Raw genomic sequence first — 20,026 nt, 5'->3', positions numbered from 1 at the left:
CATATGCTATAGCGCTTGTCCTTGTTAATGTTACTGGTAGTGATGGGAAATGAAGCTTCAAATATGCTTCATGAAGCAGTTGTTATATTTTTCCCCCCCTCAAGAAGGCACTCTCTGTTCAAAATTGGGTTAAAAGTATACCGACTTGACATTTCTAAAATGCCTTTATTTCTAGTTGTATGTAGTTCTCCCTCCTGACTTTGGGAAAGAAGCAGGGGACACGCTAGACTGGTCACCAGCCAATAGTAAATAATCATTTTCTATTTGTTTAATTTTTGTAAAATCAGATCCTTGATAGGCTAAACATTGTCATGAAAAGTAAAGGTAAAGGTTCAGGGTTTTGCTGTCTGTCTCACCGTGTCAGAACACCTGAATGGAGAAGCTCCTCCCGGTAAAGCTTTGACATGATGCTCTGTAATCTCATTATCTGTGCTACTCACACGCGTTTGAGTAGGAGCCCAACGCTAAGCTCACCTAGAACATTGTGTAATACAGTTGCGTAACAATTCATCTCACAAAAGCTAACAAGTTACTTGTCACCGCATTCAATACAACCACACACAGCAGCCATTTTTCACCTTTATCACATTTATTATTAAAAAAAGGTTGTGCCTCATTTTTTGTTGTGAACCAATATCTGCGTTTTCAGAGGGTTGGGGCAAACTAAAACAGGATTATAGCTCAGGACACCAGCATAAGACATCCTCCCTCAATGAGCCAAAAGGATGGGTGGAGGTGAGGGGTGTGGCCTGAGAAACCTTCGTCCTCTTCATTAGTATTGTAGCGCATTGGAGGCTGTGATGGGTAACAATTCCAAAGTTTGGAGTTAGTTTTACCCCCCAGTATGGTGTTTTGACATCTACCAGCAGTTTGGAAACTTGGTAAGAATATACAGTTCTTAAATATGGCTTTGCATTCATCTGTGTAGTGTTTGATACTTTATTGTATAGCCGGGGTGTCCAAACGACATTCTGCCGTCCACTTTTAGTGTTGTGCAGCATACATTTTTGCAAACGGAGTTCTATAGTCACCAAGACCCCCTTGGTCATAGCTTGCTATTCACTACACTCATGGTTGCATTTGCAATGACATTGGAATATTGTTCTGTTGTCTAAAATTTACCATGATGGGTTTGCAGATCATCAAAAATGCCAGCTGGACAGATCCAGGTAACAAGCCCCAAACTCCACCATAGCCTTTACTGCCTTACAGACAGCTCAGACCCTGAACAGGAGGGAGAGGAAGCAGATGGTCCACAATGTCTTACCCCGCTGCAGAAGCTCACGATGGACATGCACAAGGATGACAGAATCATCAAGGAACTTGTCATCGGCCGCAGGGTCGGCTTCTACAAAGTTAGAGGAGAGATTGGCCACGGGACCTTCTCTAGAGTCAAACTGGCTTTTCATGCTCTCACAAAAGGTACCTGCAATATTGAGCTCAATATTGTGAGTTTGTGATTATTTACTCAAAATAATTGATTTGAGTAAAACTGTAAATTCTATTTGCAATGCACGTTTCTACCGTCAAGATACTCAAAGCATTTTAATTCGGTTCTCTCAACCATATTTTGATGACACAGCATCAGGGGCAGCAACTGAGTTACGGTTTTAAGTTGTGTTTTCGTATTTCTTCTTATCAAGATGTATTGTTAGGTTCTACCGTGTTCACCTTCTGTATAGAAAAAAGGATGTATGGATGGATGGTGATGTAGCTAAAAAGAATAATGCAAATCAATCAAAATATACATCAATAATCATTTAATTAATGCTAGCTGTTGCTGTTATTTGTTTGTGTGACCAGAATTTATTTTCATTCATTCCATCAGTGTAAATTTAAATTTGTTTCTGATTTAACACAAAACCATCATCCATTTTTTAATATCCTCATTTTTTCAAGGTTATTCATCCAAACAGCCAATGTGTTTGAATTCTTATTATGTGTCCTCATAGACAAAGTGGCCCTTAAGATCCTGGACAAGTCAAGATTTGACAATCAGGCCCAGCGGCTTCTCTCCAGAGAAGTCAGCAACATGAACTCCATCCAGCACCCGAATGTGATCCGTCTCTATGAAGTGGTGGAGACGCCAAGCCGCCTCTACCTGGTGCTGGAGTATGCTGGTGGGGGAGACCTTCACAACATAATTTGCAATCAGGGAAAACTGGCAGACAACACCAGCAAGATTACATTCTCGCAAATCCTCTCTGCTATTAAATTCATGGTGAGTCAGCGCAGTGAGCATTCACGCCACTCACAAAAGTTTGGATAATTTGATGGAATTTTAGGATGAACATAAAATACACTCGCTTAATTTGAGTTAAATGAAAACAATTAAGGGGGCACTGGTTAGCACATCGGCCTCCCAGTTAGGCGGGTGCGGGTTCAATTTCACCTCCGGCCATCCCTGTGTGGAGTTTGCATGTTCTCCCCGTCCATCCCTGCGTGAGTTTTACCCGGGAACTCCAGTTTCCTCCCACATCCCAAAAACATGCTTGGAAGGCCAACTGAGCACTCCAAATTGCCCAATTGATGGATGGATGGATGGATGGATGGATGGATGGATGGATGGATGGATGGATGGATGGATGGATGGATGGATGGATGGATGGATGGATGGATGGATGGATGGATGGATGGATGGATGGATGGATGGATGGATGGATGGATGGATGGATGGATGGATGGATGGATGGATGCAAAATCCTCAACTTTTCGTCAAGTATTATAACCAGGATTCTACCATAGAATATCCAATATTGATGTTTTCAGTCTTCAGAAACAAAACTATCCGTAATGATTTACCTTGCAGCACAATAATAACATCATCCACCGAGACCTGAAGGCAGAGAATGTTCTGTTCACCGCCAGCGCCTGTGTCAAAGTGGCAGACTTTGGATTCAGCAAGCAGATTTCCAACCGCAATGATACACTCGACACCTTCTGCGGCTCACCTCCGTATGCCGCCCCGGAGCTCTTCAAAGACGAGTGCTACCTGGGCCCTCCTGTGGACGTATGGGCAATGGGGGTGCTCCTTTTCTTCATGGTGACGGGCACCATGCCGTTCCGTGCTGACACAATGGGCAAGCTGAGGCGCTGCGTCATCCAGGGCACCTACAGCATCCCGCCTTGGGTTCCTGGTCCCTGTCAGAGGCTCATCAGGGGTATCCTAAAAGCAGATCCCATTGAGCGTTATGCTGTTGACCAGATGCTGGGTTGTGATTGGCTTTTACCTGTGGAATTCCCCTGGTCGTTAGCATCTCCTGAACCAGCGAGCCCTCTGCAAGGACTCTTGGATTCCAAAAGTAGAGACTTTGTGAAGGAAGAGGAGATGGGGGAGGTCAGGTACTCCCTGGAGAAGCTCGGCTTTACCTCGGCACACCTACGGAATAATCAACTGAATGATAGTCGCAGCCCCGTTACAGGCGTCTATCGAATCCTGCAGCACCGAGCGCAAAGAAGGAGAGGGTGCGACAGCCTGCCAGTGGTACGAGGGATGGTGCGGGACCCCAAGCGGGAGGGACTTCGAGCATATCGGGGCCTCAGGCACACCTCCAAGCTCTGTGTGATTTCTTAATATGAAGGTCTGCTCAAACTGGTGATTTTATTTACACAAGTTTTGTGTTTATATTGATTTAAATATTTCTTCGATTTAATTAATTACCTTGACAACCAATCAGTGGAGCACATTAAGAAAGCAACTAATCAGTTTTGAGGACCCTAGATGCCTTTCCAATAGATGCCAAAGGTCTTATTAATTCTTTTTATTATTATTGTAATGCAAATAATGTTTTTTTTTTGTAATTCTCTCTTTGGTTCCTTAATTCTAAATATCTGATGTTGTTGTATTCTTATTTGTTTGTTATTCAATATATTTAAAAAATATATATATGAGTTCCATTCCAGTGTGTTTTTCAGTCGTGTGTGTCACGAATCTGGGAATGAAGGACCCAAGTGCAAGGAAGCAAAGATGTGGGGCTGTGGCTCAGCGAAGAAATATTTAATTAAAAGGAAACACACATTTAAAAAAAAAAACAAGGCTCTACTGGTCAAGGAAAAGCTGAAGAAACAGAGTTGATTGAACTAACTCAGATCAGCTGTCAAAGTCTCCCATCTCAGAATAAGTCTTATCAGAGTTCAGGGATAGACTCAGAGTATGTTGAACCTGCTTTCTGGAATACCCCGCAGGAAAACATAACAGACAAAAAGAAAAAGAACCAAAGTACAAATCAGAACCAAACAAACAACATAACAGTGTGTGTGCGTGTGTGCGTGCATGTGTCCATCCGTGCATGCCTGCCCTGGGTTGAGAGCGTATTCAAGACGTGTTTTGGAAGCCTGCTACTAAGACTAAGGCATACTAAATGAATTAAAACATCCAAATACTGAACTGTATAATCTTTTAATCGTCTTTTAAAGTCACAATAGAACCAATTTGGTCCATGATGTATACATTATGACCTCACAAAGAATGTATAAATGATTCTGTAAATTTCTTTATGGAAAAACAAAAAATAAGCCAAATACAATTTGTGCTCCAAAGACAGTTGGTAAGAGAGCCCCAATTGAGTCACGTAAGTTTTATTCTTCCATCGAGCAGGTGGCAGAGTTACTGCCGCACCCAAACACAGCTGAAACTGCGTCCTTGTGTGGGCTGTTTACCAAAGGTCCAACAAGTTCCTGCGAGTAAACAATAGTCCTATAACAGCAGCTGGCAGGACACCAGATGCTGCGCGGTCAGGACCCCTCTCTTTTTCACAACCGACCCAGACCAGCTAGACGGGCCCACCAAATCCAATGTGTCACTTTTTTTTTTCTATACAGGACCACTCACTAAAGCCTCAGCTCCTCCCCTTTCAGCCATGCCCTCGCCGACCCCCTCCTGGAGGAACAGCAGATGGTGTGGCGTGGTTGTGGAGACATCTGCAGGGCAGACAATGGGGGCTCTGTCCGGGTTGCTGGAGCTGACAGGCCCGGAGCTGCGCTATTGTGTTTGTAAGCTTTACACATGCAGATTAAATGATGGGTGAGGGAGGGGTGCGGTTGTTCTTGTGCTGCAGGGGGACAGCATTGAGCAGATGACTGACCGTAGCCCCCCTTTCAGGCAAATTTTCTGAGTTTAAAACTTTTATTAGGACACGCACTCCTCCGGTCCTGCAACCCCATTTGCCAATAGACACTTTGCATCACTGCAAGAGAGAAAAAAAACCCCCAATACAAGCCAAAGTTATAATTGTATTTTTTTTATTCAGCTTTTCCACAAATTTTCCAACAATATCAGATTTTTTTCCACAAGTGACATACTCTTTAGTACAATTCTTTTATATTTAGCATTAATTTAATTCAGCCATATTCTAAAGTGAAACCTTTAGGGAACAGGCATAGTTTTTTTTTTCAATATTTATCTTTTTTTTTGTCGTTGTTAAACTTCTAAAGTGAAACCTTTAGAGAATTAAGACAATTCTGGAAAGTGGGAAACATTTTCGCTGACTGCAACTGTTGCCATGTTGCTCAGTCTTGCAAGAGGCCATGGTTAAAAAGTCTCTTTTTAACAAGTCCTCTTCCTCAGCACCGCTTCTTCTCCTGCTGCGCGTGCTTCAACGAGCGACGTGCTGCGTGCATGAACGAGATATCTGCGCACGCACACGCCGCTTCTCCTTCCTCTCCAAACCTCATCCGCACAAAGAATGAGGGTCGATGTGTCGCTCTTGAGGCATACCTGACCTCATTCACATAAAGAATGAGAGTCATCTTGGCATGGACGGGACAAGAAGCGACGGTTCACGGGGGCCCCTCGGGCCGGCGCCGTGCTGCCTGGATTGGGAATCCTCCTCAGGAGTATCCAGGGATGAGCAGAGACAGCCTCATCCTGTCCATAAGGATGAGTCTTTGCTACTTGCAGGGAAGCTTCACATGGAGGAGCCCAATCCCGCATCAACGTCCAGGGAGGCTGATTTCGGGAACCCAGTCGTTCAGATTCCGGCTCTCCTCACAGAACAGGTGCAGCTTCTCCAGAGAGGGGTCCTCCCAAGCCCCTTCAGATGGATTCTGTTATAACAGAACGAGGAGAAGAAATTTAGAAGGTGTCCCCATTTCACACATAATAAAAACCTTTGCATTGGTGTCAGGAGTTCTACGTACCGTGATGAGGACACAGTGAGCATCTTCGATCTGCTCCGACTTGCCAGCAACAATCTCAGACAGACGTTGCTTGTCGCTCACTCTGACGATGCTGATGTCATTGTCGAAACAGAAGGACTGGATGAGGGTGAAGTGAATCTGCAGCGCAATGTCACACTCGAAATCCTCATCCACGGCAAGCACGCAGAAGGACACACTGTCTGGATCACTGTTCAAAGAAGAAAAAAAATTATAAGCATCTCCAAAGTAAACAATGCTACACGTTTTGTGCAGATTTTGTGTTCTATAAAATACTTACAGATTCATCACTTTGGCGCACTCGTAAACTCCTACAGTGAGGGAGTCGTTGTCCATGGCAGTAACCAGCACTTCTTCCAGGGCTTTGCCGGTGCACTGAGCACGCTCAGTGGATTTCTGGGTGAGAACTTCCTCGAGAGTCATGTTGATGAGGTTCCTCAGAAGCACAGACAGGTAGCTATGAAAGGCTGTGTGGGTTTGATCCGCAGAAAGAGCAGAGTGCCCTCGGAGGAGAGGCTTGTGCCTTTTATACAGAGCAGCTTGTAAAAGAGCTTCCCTCTGATTGGCTGTGGCCGCGTGTATTGGTATGATAATACTATTGTCACACTTCTGGCTCGTGGCAGATTGATGGGGGTCATCGAGCCACGCACGCTCCCCCTTTGGGATGCAACAGCCTGGCCCGAATCTAAAAATAGCCTAATATACGCACACAAAACTGTGGTTGCTTCTTCTTTTGTGGAACTTGCAAAAGAAAAATCACGTGACTCGGGGTGAGCGAGTTCTTGCACCAACTATTCAACCCAAAACATAAAGTGTGTCACGCCCGTGCCACTTCGCTCAGCCACACCCCTTTCGTTACCGTAATGTCTGTCACCTGCTTCCTCTTGTTACCCTGTGTATTTAAGCCCTGCCCGTGTGTTTCTCCCTGTCGGTGTCTACTGTTGTGTCCATTCCTGTTCGTGCCCAGTGTTCCTGTTCGTGTCATCTGGTTTTCCCTCGGTCTGTCTGAAGGCTCACGGTCAGAATTTTAATCTTGTCCAAGGGGACTTCATGTCGGTCAGTCTGTCTGTTTTGCTGGCCGTGAGTCTTCCTCCCGTCTGTGTCGTTCGTTCCCCACCTGCCTCCCTTCCAACTCCTTTTCCCTGCAATAAATCCTGGTTCAAGCTGCATTTGGTCGCCCTGGCTCAACTCATTCCTGACAGAAGACACCGACCATCACAGCGACCAGCGCTTGGACCAACCCTTTGCCGGCTCCCGCAACTGCTGCATGGTCGCCAAGGAGATGAGTTCAAGCGACGCAAGATGCACGGTTGCCCCCCCCCAAAAACAGATCCGACGGCGCGAATCCAGCAGCCGCCACTTGTTCCGGCGGCGCGGATCCAGCGGCTGTCACCGTCGGCCTTCAACGGTGCATGACGCACGGCCGCCCCCCGATCCAGTCCCGACGGCGCGGATGCTGTGGCCGCCACCAGTTCCGGCGGCGCAGATCCAGCGGCCGTCACCCAGTTGGCTTCAACGGCGCATGACACACGGCCGCCCCCCGATCCAGTACCGACGGCGCGGATGCTGCGGCCGCCACCAGTTCCGGCGGCGTGGATCCAGCGGCCGTCACCCAGTCGGCCTTCGGCGGTGTGTGACGTGCGGCCACCTCCCCATTTCCTCCCGGCCCATGTTGGACAGTCTTGGGTTTTTTTTCTTTTTTGGAACGTCGGGAGCCGTCCCTTGTGGGGGGGGTACTGTCACGCCCGTGCCACTTCGCTCAGCCACACCCCTTTCGTTACCGTAATGTCTGTCACCTGCTTCCTCTTGTTACCCTGTGTATTTAAGCCCTGCCCGTGTGTTTCTCCCTGTCGGTGTCTACTGTTGTGTCCATTCCTGTTCGTGCCCAGTGTTCCTGTTCGTGTCATCTGGTTTTCCCTCGGTCTGTCTGAAGGCTCACGGTCAGAATTTTAATCTTGTCCAAGGGGACTTCATGTCGGTCAGTCTGTCTGTTTTGCTGGCCGTGAGTCTTCCTCCCGTCTGTGTCGTTCGTTCCCCACCTGCCTCCCTTCCAACTCCTTTTCCCTGCAATAAATCCTGGTTCAAGCTGCATTTGGTCGCCCTGGCTCAACTCATTCCTGACAAAGTGAAGATTTAGACTTGTATTGCGGTTGTTGAATTTTTTTGTAAATGTAGCTTTCATTATTATTATTAATATTATTATTATTTTTTATTTTTTTAATGTTCTTAATGGCATAAAGAAAGTGTGCAACCCCCCCAGCTCTCCCCCAGCAGCCCATGTAGAGAAAGGGCAGGTGGACGATGCCATCTGTGGACTCGGGGCTGGCCTGACCATAAAGCAGCCCTATTGTGTGTGCAGAAAAGCTTTCCATTATCACAGTTTCTATACAAATGCAAATGAGCAGCGCGTGCCAGAACGTTGTGCGTGCTGCTGCATCGGTCACGCAGACCACGTGATTATCAGCTGTACACAAAAATCCTTGACTTTTTTTTTTTTTTATTTCATTATTTTTACGCTGCGGAGCTCCTATGGAAGGGACTGCTTTCAACTTCAAAACGTTTAATGCAAATAGCACACTTCTTTGCAATTTGCTCAAATGTGACCCAACAAGTAGCCTTTTGCTCTGATTATGCTTTTGGAAGCATAATACTGCAATTCTGGTGAATTCATAACATTATCTTATTGTTGCATATATTGCATTTCTAACCCCTATCTAAATAGTCATTAGGCGTAAATGAGTGATGTGGTGAAGAGGCGGTGCAGAACTCAGGTTAGGACAGATTGATTCCCTCCATTGTTCAACTGAAGGCAAAACGGCAGATGGAGAAGTGTCGCGATGCCCCCCACAAACCCAGGTCAACCCCAACCCCGGGGCGCCACACGGATCTTTTGTCCACAACTTTGCATGTGTTGCCCTGTCTGAGTTTTGATTAAATTTGAATGCCAAAGAGGTCACAGTTGCAGTTTGCGCTCCTAACATTTACAATGAAAAGTGCAACCTGCCAAAGGCGCAATAACGGTGATAAAAATCGCCTGCATGTGTGTATACTCTCAACATGCGTAAAGAATGTTTAGAGTGTGTTGTCTATAACAACAAACGCTTATCGGGAGATTATTGCGGCAACAAAAAAGTGTTTACTTGCAAACTTGCAACTTTCAGTATCTGTCCCGCATGTGCGCTCGTCATGCAGGTTCAGCTGCAAGAGGCTCACGCAGTCGTATATGAAGCTATTTGATGGCGCAGGCGCGTGCAAATCGATACGATCCTTTTGTGGCTTCAGCACATCTGTTTCACGGAGGCCTCCTCAGCCGGTTGTCGCGCGTCACAGGTGTTGGTTTTGGGGACGAGCTTCTGATCTGGTGACCCGCTGCGACTCAGAAACCCCCACGCTCATTGGAGAGCTGACGCATAAATCAGCAAGGGGAAAAAAAAGGACTGGTCAGATTATATTTAAAAGTAAAAGGTAAAAAAAAAAAAAAAAAAAGAATCGCTGCATGACCATCACTACTAACGCTGTGCTTACACAAGAAATACAAATCTGGTGTTTACTTTTTTATGAATCTTTCTGAAAAATTTAAATCTGCCAAACACATAGAGAACTATAAATCAACATATACTGCGCAGAGCTGAACGTATTTATTATATTATTCACAATCCAAAGTTTGTAATTGAAAGAAATAAAAAAGTGCCTCGATCGTGTGCGGCCCACGATGCGCAGCAGGTGCTGGCCGACTTCCTTTGTCCACCCTTCCCTAGGGGGACAGATGGCGCCCCTCGGTCGTCATGGAGATCGATGCAGACTGCGAGATAAGACACGGAGGCATATCTCCAGATGCCACGCGCCTCGACTGAGGTCCGTCTTTGCGTATGCAAACTAGTGGCGCGTGCCACTGCATTTGACTTATACATGCGAGCATGTCCTCCTCCGAAATTGTAAAAGTCCAACTCAGATGATACGTCTCAAAGAACTTGCCAAGAAGCAGACAATTTTCATTTCCTTCTTTCTCTCTTTTTTTTTCATTTGATCAATGCCGCACTACTTCATGACCAATATTGTTACCGAGAAATTGAAAATGTTGTATTACAATATTCTGTACTATTCCCTATATTTTCATAACTTTGCTTAATGCATCATCTTTCCCTGGGATTAAATCAATTATCAAGGTATTATAAACAGCTTTTAAGAAATATCATTACCTTGGAAAATTCCTTTGACGCCAATGTTGTCTTCATGCTCTGCACGGGCTGCAGAACAATGCCATCAAATGGAATTGCGGTTGTTTTTTATTAAGTTGCACGTCTACTATGGTTCAATATTTTTCTGGAAAAATAAGCTCCCAAAGTTACTGTTACTTTGAAACTTCTGAATTAAAAAAGCCATCATGCTGGAATTTCGGCACTCAAGTGTTACTATGTGTGAGTTGTCATTTCAAGTAAAAGTAAAGAAAGTGCAATTGTTATTTACAATTATAAATGCTAAGATGCATGCACCTGTATCATGACTCACTTTGGCATCATACTTTCATCATTAAAGTAACATGTCATTTTATTTTGTTAACTTAAGACTTGTATTTTTATATGACCATTAGGAATGGTACAAAAATCTTAAAACATTTCCTGTACAGTCAACAAACATATGACCCTAAATTTTGTTCCATTATTTCTTTTGGAAAATGTTCCTAGCAGATTTACAAAAGATTTATACATCATGGCATCTAAAAAGTCTGAAATGTCTACAAATATGTTTAAACATCCACAACCTCACCATGTTGATTTAAAAAAAAAAAAACTTTGACATAAGGGTTTTCCTCTTGTGTGGTTTCATTATTCCAAAATCATCGAAAGGTCAAAAAGTCTCGTCTGATCCTTTCATTCAAAGGATGCCGCCCCGACTTTGGAAGAGTTCTAAAGGCACGCGTCCCAGAGGCAGACGGAGGGCAGCAGGGCTGTTGTAGCCATTGTGCCTGAACGAGCCAATCAGACAGCAAGCGTGTGCCGGGACTATAGTATAAAAAGTGGCAGGGTCTTTGAATACAGCACAAATAGCTCACCAACAACTGAATCGTAAGATACCCTACAACTCACCATGCAGTCTGCTGGAAAATCTCTGAAGGAAGCGCTGCTCTGCGCTAAGGGCGAAGATCGACTCACCGTTGGGGTCTATGAGAGTGCAAAAATAATGACCGAGTAAGTTGGAATAAATTTCTGCCGAACATTTCACATTTTGTCTGCTTGGATTCTCTATCATCACCAAGATAATCAAATCAGTTGCAGCAGCTAACCATGCGTTTTTTTTTCTATGCTTCAACAGTGATCCAGACAGTGTGTCCTTCTGCGTGCTTGCCGTGGATGAGGATTTCGAGTGTGACATTGCGCTGCAGATCCACTTCACCCTCATCCAGTCCTTCTGCTTCGACAATGACATCAGCATCGTCAGAGTGAGCGACAAGCAACGTCTGTCTGAGATTGTTGCTGGCAAGTCTGAGCAGCTCGAAGATGCTCACTGTGTCCTCATCACGGTACGTAGAGCTCCTCGCACCAATGCAAAGGTTTTTATTATGTGTGAAATGGGGGCACCGTCTAAATTATTTCTCCTCTTTCTGTCTTAACAGAATCCATCTGAAGGGGCTTGGGAGGACCCCTCTCTGGAAAAGCTGCACCTGTTTTGCGAGGAGAGCCGGCGTCTGAATGACTGGGTTCCCGAAATCAGCCTCCCCGGACGCTGATGTGGGATTGGGCTCTCCTATGTGAAGCTTCTCATGTAGCAAAGACTCATCCTGATTGACAGGATGAGGCTGTCTCTGCTCATCCCTGGATACTCCTGAGGAGGATTCCCAATCCAGGCAGCACGGCGCCGGCCCGAGGGGCCCCCGTGGAACCGTCGCTTATTGTCCCGTCCATGCCAAGATGACTCTCATTCTTTGTGTGAATGAAGTCAGGTATGCCTCAAGAGCGACACATCGACCCTCATTCTTTGTGCGGATGAGGTTTGGAGAGGAAGGAGAAGCGGCGTGTGCGTGCGGTGATATCTCGTTCATGCACGCAGCACACGTCGCTCGTTGAAGCACGCGCAGCAGGAGAAGAAGCGGTGCTGAGGAAGAGGACTTGTTAAAAAGAGACTTTTTAACCTTGGCCTCTTGCAAGACTGAGCAACATGGCAACAGTTGCAGTCAGCGAAAATATTTCCCACTTTCCAGAATTGTCTTAATTCTCTAAAGGTTTCACTTTAGAAGTTTAACAATGACAAAAAAAAACCCCAAGATAAATACTGAAAAAAAAAACTATGCCTGTTGCCTAAAGGTTTCACTTTAGAATATGGCTGAATAATGAAAAATAATAGGGAAAAAAATCCAGATGTTTACTTAATTAACTAGTATTGATCTATGATGTTTTAGCAAACAGCAAATGTGTTGTAAAAGAAAAAAAATGTTTTCACTTTGTCAAATGATTTGCCATATTAGATGCAGATGAAAAAATATTTTTAAGGAAGAAATAAAATGTTTTAATTCATCACATTGGTCTTTCCTCCCCCCCACTGCCAACGTGGGTGCCATGCCGGCATGTTGGTTAGATAGGCTGCTCCATCGTGCTGAAATATCAAGTCTTTACACTTGTGATAAGAACATTCTACTATCACAAAAAAAAATCATGAAAGTATAAAATTTATGAGGTATTAGATGAGCTACCATAAAAATGACCTTCAAGACTGTTGAAATTAGTTGTATAGATAAACAGTCACAGTTTTGGGTCATTTTAACCTGTCAAACTCAATATCTGGTATTCAATGGACACTATCCTGCATGTTTTTTCTATCAATAAAAGCAAAAAAAAAAAAAAATCTGACTCAAAATTGCAACCATCTATGTTTCTAGACTCAGAACCACCACAACATTTGAAATCTTAATCTTACTCGTGACAAAATCTACTACATACCACCCAAACGCTAATGCAGCGTAATTAAAGTGACATTTTGGACTTGGCACGCGTGCTTTATTCTCTTGCGCCGTCGCAATTCAAACATTTCCACTAGTCCTTTGTGACTTTGAATTCAGACTCTAAAGTCAAACTGACCTTCAAAGTCTTGTGTCACCATTGCAAAGTCAACAGCTGCTGTAGTCTCCACGCCCCACTGTCACACACAAAGCAAGACCAGCTGAAACGCAATCAGCACTTTAAATCTCCTCGGCAACCCACCCGGCACTCACTCCATCTGCTTTTCAGTTTAATGAGCTGACGAAAGAGAGGGTGAAGGGTAGTGATGATGTCGGCTTCTGCAATTCAGCGATGGGTGACAGTAGCTTGAGGAAAATTAGCACATCTCAAGTCACAACACTGCAGAGTTCCAGCATGATGAAACTATTTGAATATCATGCATTTTGAAAGGACAGTGAACCTCAATTTATTGTTTTAAAAACATTCTCGATCCACCCACAGGGGTGAGACCATGGACTATAATTCTGTACGTAAAAGTTTGTTCATCCTATATGCCACATGTGTCAAAGTCAAGGCCCGGGGGCCAGATACGGCCCGCCACATCATTTTATGTGGCCCGCGAGGAAAAATTGTGCATCAAATTTGTGTCATTACTAGAATTGCAAATTGTCTTCACTTTTAATAATATCTTTTTTTTTTTAATATTTGGCCAGTTTTTACTCATCTGATTCATCTGATTTGAAAACGAGTTATTTGTCAGTTTGTTTTGTAGCTTTTACTGTATATAATATGAGGTGCTCATACATTTATTTGGGTTGACAGTCATAATGGCCATCCGAAAGAAGCTATGACTACAATGCGGCCTGCGAAAAAAATGAGTTTGACACCCCTGCTATATGCTTTAAACACATTTAAACTCAGCACCTGTTCTCACTTGCGCAGCTCTCTAAATATCAGGCAAAACATGTTTTTTTTTCAAACCATTTATTTTAATTCTCAGCTGCAGTTTATATTACAAAAATAGGATATAAAGCAAAAGTTTAATATTGACACAAACTGTTCAAAACACCAAAACATATAATTTGTCTCATTACATTTTTCTAGCTCAATGCTAATATACAATGTGAAGTGGCATAGACAGGCTAACAGAAATTAGCATATATGTTACGTAAGAATAAACCTTCCAACAACTTTAACACAAATCGAACAACTTATACAAACAATGCATGCAAAAGACATGTATATGCAAAAGTATTGTTACAAACATCACCTGAACAACTTCAACCTGAGAAACATTAGCCCGCTTTCTAAACTACGCCATAAAGAGGTCCACTGCTGCAGCCACATGCTGCTTCTCAAGTGTCCCTCCTCCATCACCCCCCCCCCCCCCCCCCCCCCAAATCCTTTCTATGTGCAAGAGAACACCAGCAGATGGTTCTGATGGACAGCATTCAGTGTGCGTGTGGGCTCTATGCATCTCCAATTAACCTAATTGAATGATTAAATTAATTATTAAAGAAAGCATTTAATGTAAATATTCTCATTGCTGCCAGTAAGCCAGCACACACATTAGCAGCAATTTAAATATGTTTTGATCATAGTAAAAACTCTGTATATCATCATATTGTTAGGTACATTTTATGAATAACAGATATTTTTTTATTATGTTCTTATAGAGGCCGTCTGGTAACTATGCTAATGCAATATAATGCTGCATCATTACCATGAAAAACAGATGCACACCCGCACATGCACACACACACAGCTGTTGCAAAAACAGTGGAGTGCCCTACCATGCAAGTACTGCAAGTTGGGGCCCTCAAGGCTTTCATACAAACGCAGCAGCAGTGATGGTGGATGCACATTTATAACAACAACAACAACAACAACAACAACTATGAATCACATTTGGAGTTCACTGACATTTACAGCAATATCAACTACCCTCATAATAACGGCTATACTGAATTGTTCAATTAATGTCAGTTTTAATTCAAACCACAATTGACTTTATAAAGTCTTTTATTGGATGTCATTATATTGTATAAGCGGCCATAAGGTTCTGGTCCTGTCTTTTATATTGGGCAGTAAGTGTCACACTTTTTCTAAGGTTTGAGGATTTATTTTGATTTGTTAATGATTAAATGTCAACCCTCATGATTAAACTTTGTAGGCAAAGTCCAAAGCTGCAAAAAAACATTATCTTCCAACTCCTCATGTGTTTCAGCTTTTTATTTCATTTAATTATTATTTTGAGAGGGACAATGCACATTGATGAAGAAGTTAAATGTTAGCATACAGCTGATTTACATTTGTAGACCCCGGACAGGTGAAATAAAAAATAGACATATCGGGAAGAAAATTCTTAAATAATTCATACGTTCATATTTACACAACAGTCTAGTTATATGGTTTGCTGCCGTAATTAACTCGTAACAAGCACACTTGACTCTTTCTTTTTTACGGTTCACTATCTGCCAAACTGCACACAGCACACTCAGCGATGGCAGCAAAGACGTTATGGTTCCTAAAGTACAAAAAACATCAGAGCACCATCTTGTAACGTGAAAAAATTTAGAAGTTGTAGCACTTGTATGTCAAGGCACTTGTATGTCAAGGCACAAGTGTGTAGGATCTGTATTTTCACCTATTGGTGGTTCTGGACTATCTACCCAGTGTTAATTGTGTGTGTATGCGGAATGCCAGTTACTAAGTCCTAAGTTATTTTCTCTTTTGATATACACTAAAACCACAGGTGAGTTTTTGCTTTAACATGTACTCATGCATTTATTGTAAACACTACAATGAGTTTGTGTCGTGCGTCTGTGTTTGTGTGCTGCAGAAAGGTGGCTAAATGTGTTTGTTCCGCACCCCCTCCACAACTCGACTCGCCAAAACAAAACTCAGACAAAAGCTACAGCCAACACTTCTGCACCCTCCTCAATGGATGCAAAGAGCAGAAAAATGAGGGGAGGGGCCTTCAACAAAAGTGCATGGGGACCTTGGACCTCTCTCCTCTTTTGTGCTAAAGACAAGAGAGGTCCAATAGCAGCTGCTGCGGCTGCATTGGACATTTGAGACGGTTCCTTTCACCCCAAACACAAAGTCTGGAGCTGTGAGTGTGCAGGCTGCAGGGTGGGATGGGGTGTGGGTGGATTCAGTGAGGGGAGGGGTTGGGGCACACAAAACCCAAGGCACACTTTGCCAGATCATCGTGCTGACTCGTTATTCAGCCAGCAAATCAACAGAAGGAGGAGGAGGACTTAAAGTGCAGGAAGAAGCCTTTAAAGTTGTGAGGCGCATCAGTCACAGAACAAAAGAGGCCTCCGGGTCGACCATATGGATGCACGCATATCATCTGTTTTCCAAAGAAATCCAGTCTGAGCCAATAGCAGCTTTAGCTTGCCTTCATATTTACCTAGTGACAGCAAGACTGGTTTCTGATTGGTTCTATATGGGTGTCCTAGCAAAGGGTCTCAATTAGTTGATTAGCTGGTGGTGCTTTTTTTTTCTTCAGTTTGTTGAGTAAACCTCATTAACATGTGCACGTGAAAAGTGCACACTCAGGAATCATTTCACAACTGATTAAAGTTGCTTCATCTCGGGGACAAATATTTATATAATCATTTAGAATGCCACTTATGAGCGCATACATAGTATAAAAATACATGTTGGATTGCAGGTAAAACTGGATTAGGTACAGATGACAAAAAAATAACAGAATCAAGGCACAGTAGTACAAAAGGTCATATTCAAATTGGTATTTGTCACCAATCAAGCGTACGTCATCACTTGAAAGTGCCAGTGGCATTTCGTAAAGTGAGGTAATTTGAGGCACCACATTCTGTTGAAACACTTTGCTTGTGCTTATTCTGCCACCAAACGGTGATGTGGAAATACTGCATGTTGAAATTGCGTTGCTCCTTTTTGGTTTTATAGGATGCAATACTACCACCTTGTGGTAGCAAATTTTCTCACTGGACTTTAATTACTACGAGAGTTATAACATTGATAACTTTAAAATTAACATTAAGAATTAAAATTAGGATGAATACCCCACAAACAATCCATGGGAATAACCAGAGAAGATCCAAACATATAAAGCATCTAGAATTATTTTTGCTACACTTGACCCTGTACTACCTTTTGTGTAAGCAAAAATTACAGTAATAAGTACTGTATGTGTGGCGATGACTAGCTCATTCTCTGTTTTTCAAACTTACAAATTTACAGAACACAGAGTTGTCAGATCAACAATGTGTCTGACCTCATTCTTTGCAACAAGGTGCCATAATGAACTGACTTTTAACTGTATGTAAACTCTGATAATGGTTCTTTCCTTCTCATTCCCAATTTCTCGTCATTCTGTGTGTGTGCGTGTTTGTGTGTTAGTGGGTGGGTATGCTCACAAAAGACTGGAAGTCATTTCAGAAAGAAATTAACACCACTGTCCAATACTCTATCCCTCCCGACACCACAAATTGGATTCATTCACTTCACCGACTCTGGGTTTCAGTAAATTACAGGACTCAAAGCCTCCCTACAGCTTGTCATAAACAGACACTCCAATACGAAACAATGTCTCAACTAATACTCTAGTTTTAGACATTTTGTGAATGATATTTCATGAAAACAAATACTACATGGCTTAGATTTGTGTGTGAGAAATGAAAAAGTTGCTTATCCTGATGAACGATCATGCGGGAACCTGTCCCAAATAATTTAGGTTGAGAGGCGGGATTCCCAGTCAATTCCCCGAAAAATAGAGACAAAATGAAAATGATAAAAAAAAAAAGTAATTTATTTGGCTTTTTTTCTGTGATCCCATAAAAAAATGAAATCAGCCAGCACTTCCGAATTTTATTTGAAAGTCTGAAAGTTGTTTTCAAACTATTCAAATTGTTTAGCCACAATCTCATATCCCCACGGTCTAACCAGTGTACCACTGTGCCGCCTGGCATAAAATTCACATATTTTATTCATTACATTTCGCAAGGACAACACCATGATACAAATATTAAACATAGCTGTGCTTGGGTTTGGCTCTTAGAACCATTTCTGCAATTTTTAACCTGACATCAACTCTCATATTCTAGCCCCATTACCTCCCTGCATTCACGCATAATCAAACAAATTAGCCTTTATGCAAATGAGATGGCAATCAATTATGTTAAAAGCCTGGTATAAATGACAGCCATAATTAAACTCATAATACTGGTAGAGATATTAGTGGAGCGTAATGATAATGCATATGTAGGAGAATGTTGCATGTGCTCTAGGAAGATGCAAAAAAAAAAAAGTAGCTGGTGAGCTGTTTTTTTTCTTCAAAATTTTTGTATTTTGTTCAAAAAATCTAATTTCTTGTCACTTTAAAGTAATGTACATCTGTTCAAAATTCATTTAACAACAAACACTTGCCAGACAAAGTAACTATGACTTTGTCCGGCAAATGTTTGACATGAAGGTTTCACTGTGCTACACATTATTCTATCGAATCAAATTGAATCTACTGGTTACATACTCACATCCAGCAATTAGCCTTTTCTTCATAGTGTGCGAAGGAAATTGCAAGCCCTCACTGATATAACCTTTTAATTATCAATGTTTAACAAAGGTCAATCACATGTCTCCTGTGACCTATTATGTTATTTTTCAGAACATGTGACATTTGGCTTGCTCATATCATTAGTTTTGCTGACTGCTTTGTATCCAAACCTCTGGCTGTTTAATTAACCTTCCTATATGCCATACATGTCACATAGATGGGTTACTATGGCATCAAATGAAACAACAAAAACACCTAGGAAGAGGCAACAAAAAATGAAGAGATTTTGTGTTGCTGCGCTCCGGAGTAAATAAACAAATAAATGAATATTCATGTGTAGATCAGTAAAGGTTAGTTATGGTTATAAATCTTGAGCAGACAAGATGATACGCTGATGCTTGTTGGTGTCTCTAATGCTTTGCTGTCTCCATTATCTCCTACTCATTTGGAGCAGGATATGGATCGTTATTGTTATCACTCCACCGCTGCGGTTCAGAGTCTGATATCACCGTCCAATGGGATCGCAGAAACCGCTCACGCTCGCTGCCTTGGCTGACTTCGAAGGGTGACAAATATGACAATTACTTTGTGTATTAGGAGTTGGCCCTTGTTTCTATTGCGTATAAACAGGCTGGCATGACTGAGGTATCTCATAAATTCTGTGAGGCACAGTGTACTTGAATTTTTAAATTCTTACAATCCTACTGAGATATCTTTGACGGTCCAGACACATGAATAAGTCTGGCGGGAGGCCAGAAAGCATCAACAGGTATACAAAGTGGATCGTATGCTATCTGGAGTATAGATCCAAGAGATAATATTTCTGCATGACACCAGAATGACATTAAATCAGACACGCTGTAACGCAAATGTAATATATGAATCAAAACACGACGCTCCAGGAGAGACCTTGACTGCTGAGCGGGATGAAATACACCGTATGTGTTTGGATATGCTCCGTAAATTGATTTCTGAGAGATCCTCTTCATTGTTTTTTTTTTCCGAAAGACTATATAGACTCACACAGAGAGTGGTGATTCATCCAACAAAAACGAGAAGCACATTCTCTGTGTCTTAATAACTTAATAATATTTTCTCTTTTTCAACTTTCTATTGCGATATCATAAATTGACTGTAATGTACCAAAAGAGTTTGCTGCAACAGATCGAAAAATATTTGTTTTAAGTTTTGGTGAAGTAGCATGAAGCTCATCAGTCAAGGTTATTTCTCCATTCCGGGATCCAAGTAACTAAGCAATTGCATGTTTGTGGTCATGTGGTGGCTCAGGTTTTATGTGTTGCGGCAGCTGCTGTTTTTGTTAGAAGACTGTATTGCATTCAAAACATGTGCTCTGCAAAATTCGTCCTCATTCTTCAAGAAATAACATACC

At 42.5% G+C, this 20,026-nt stretch overlaps 3 protein-coding genes across 3 annotated transcripts; 2 read left to right on the top strand and 1 right to left on the bottom strand.

The window, feature by feature from the left end:
• The first annotated feature begins 725 nt into the window (after positions 1-725).
• nim1kb (NIM1 serine/threonine protein kinase) lies at positions 726-3,902 on the top strand. The gene is made up of 4 exons (XM_049738237.1): positions 726-881; positions 1,139-1,422; positions 1,953-2,221; positions 2,810-3,902. The coding sequence occupies exons 2-4, from the start codon at positions 1,149-1,151 to the stop codon at positions 3,572-3,574; spliced, it is 1,308 nt and encodes a 435-aa protein (XP_049594194.1). The 5' UTR covers positions 726-881; positions 1,139-1,148; the 3' UTR covers positions 3,575-3,902.
• Positions 3,903-5,224: 1,322 nt separating this feature from the next.
• LOC125979729 (growth arrest and DNA damage-inducible protein GADD45 gamma) lies at positions 5,225-6,669 on the bottom strand. The gene is made up of 3 exons (XM_049738238.2): positions 6,437-6,669; positions 6,139-6,346; positions 5,225-6,045 (listed from the first exon to the last, which is right to left on the bottom strand). The coding sequence occupies exons 1-3, from the start codon at positions 6,577-6,579 to the stop codon at positions 5,932-5,934; spliced, it is 465 nt and encodes a 154-aa protein (XP_049594195.1). The 5' UTR covers positions 6,580-6,669; the 3' UTR covers positions 5,225-5,931.
• Positions 6,670-11,074: 4,405 nt separating this feature from the next.
• Positions 11,075-12,668, top strand: LOC125979429 (growth arrest and DNA damage-inducible protein GADD45 gamma-like). Its single transcript, XM_049737638.2, has 3 exons — positions 11,075-11,345; positions 11,470-11,677; positions 11,771-12,668. The coding sequence occupies exons 1-3, from the start codon at positions 11,245-11,247 to the stop codon at positions 11,882-11,884; spliced, it is 423 nt and encodes a 140-aa protein (XP_049593595.1). The 5' UTR covers positions 11,075-11,244; the 3' UTR covers positions 11,885-12,668.
• The last annotated feature ends 7,358 nt before the right edge of the window (positions 12,669-20,026 follow it).

This window comes from Syngnathus scovelli, chromosome 13 (genome assembly GCF_024217435.2).
Source record: "Syngnathus scovelli strain Florida chromosome 13, RoL_Ssco_1.2, whole genome shotgun sequence".
In the NCBI taxonomy this organism is placed as follows: Eukaryota; Metazoa; Chordata; class Actinopteri; order Syngnathiformes; family Syngnathidae; genus Syngnathus; species Syngnathus scovelli.
The sequence above is the reverse complement of the archived record's forward strand: the minus strand, read 5'-3'. Positions and strand labels throughout refer to the sequence as shown.

Coding starts and splice junctions, on each gene's coding strand:
- LOC125979429 (XM_049737638.2), top strand. CDS start 11,245: ATGCAGTCTGCTGGAAAATCTCTGAAGGAAGCGCTGCTCTGCGCTAAG. Junction 11,346..11,469: donor AGTGCAAAAATAATGACCGA/GTAAGTTGGAAT, acceptor ATGCTTCAACAG/TGATCCAGACAGTGTGTCCT. Junction 11,678..11,770: donor CTCACTGTGTCCTCATCACG/GTACGTAGAGCT, acceptor CTGTCTTAACAG/AATCCATCTGAAGGGGCTTG.
- LOC125979729 (XM_049738238.2), bottom strand. CDS start 6,579: ATGACTCTCGAGGAAGTTCTCACCCAGAAATCCACTGAGCGTGCTCAG. Junction 6,347..6,436: donor TGCGCCAAAGTGATGAATCT/GTAAGTATTTTA, acceptor TTCTTTGAACAG/TGATCCAGACAGTGTGTCCT. Junction 6,046..6,138: donor CTCACTGTGTCCTCATCACG/GTACGTAGAACT, acceptor CTGTTATAACAG/AATCCATCTGAAGGGGCTTG.
- nim1kb (XM_049738237.1), top strand. CDS start 1,149: ATGCCAGCTGGACAGATCCAGGTAACAAGCCCCAAACTCCACCATAGC. Junction 1,423..1,952: donor TTTTCATGCTCTCACAAAAG/GTACCTGCAATA, acceptor GTGTCCTCATAG/ACAAAGTGGCCCTTAAGATC. Junction 2,222..2,809: donor TCTCTGCTATTAAATTCATG/GTGAGTCAGCGC, acceptor TTTACCTTGCAG/CACAATAATAACATCATCCA.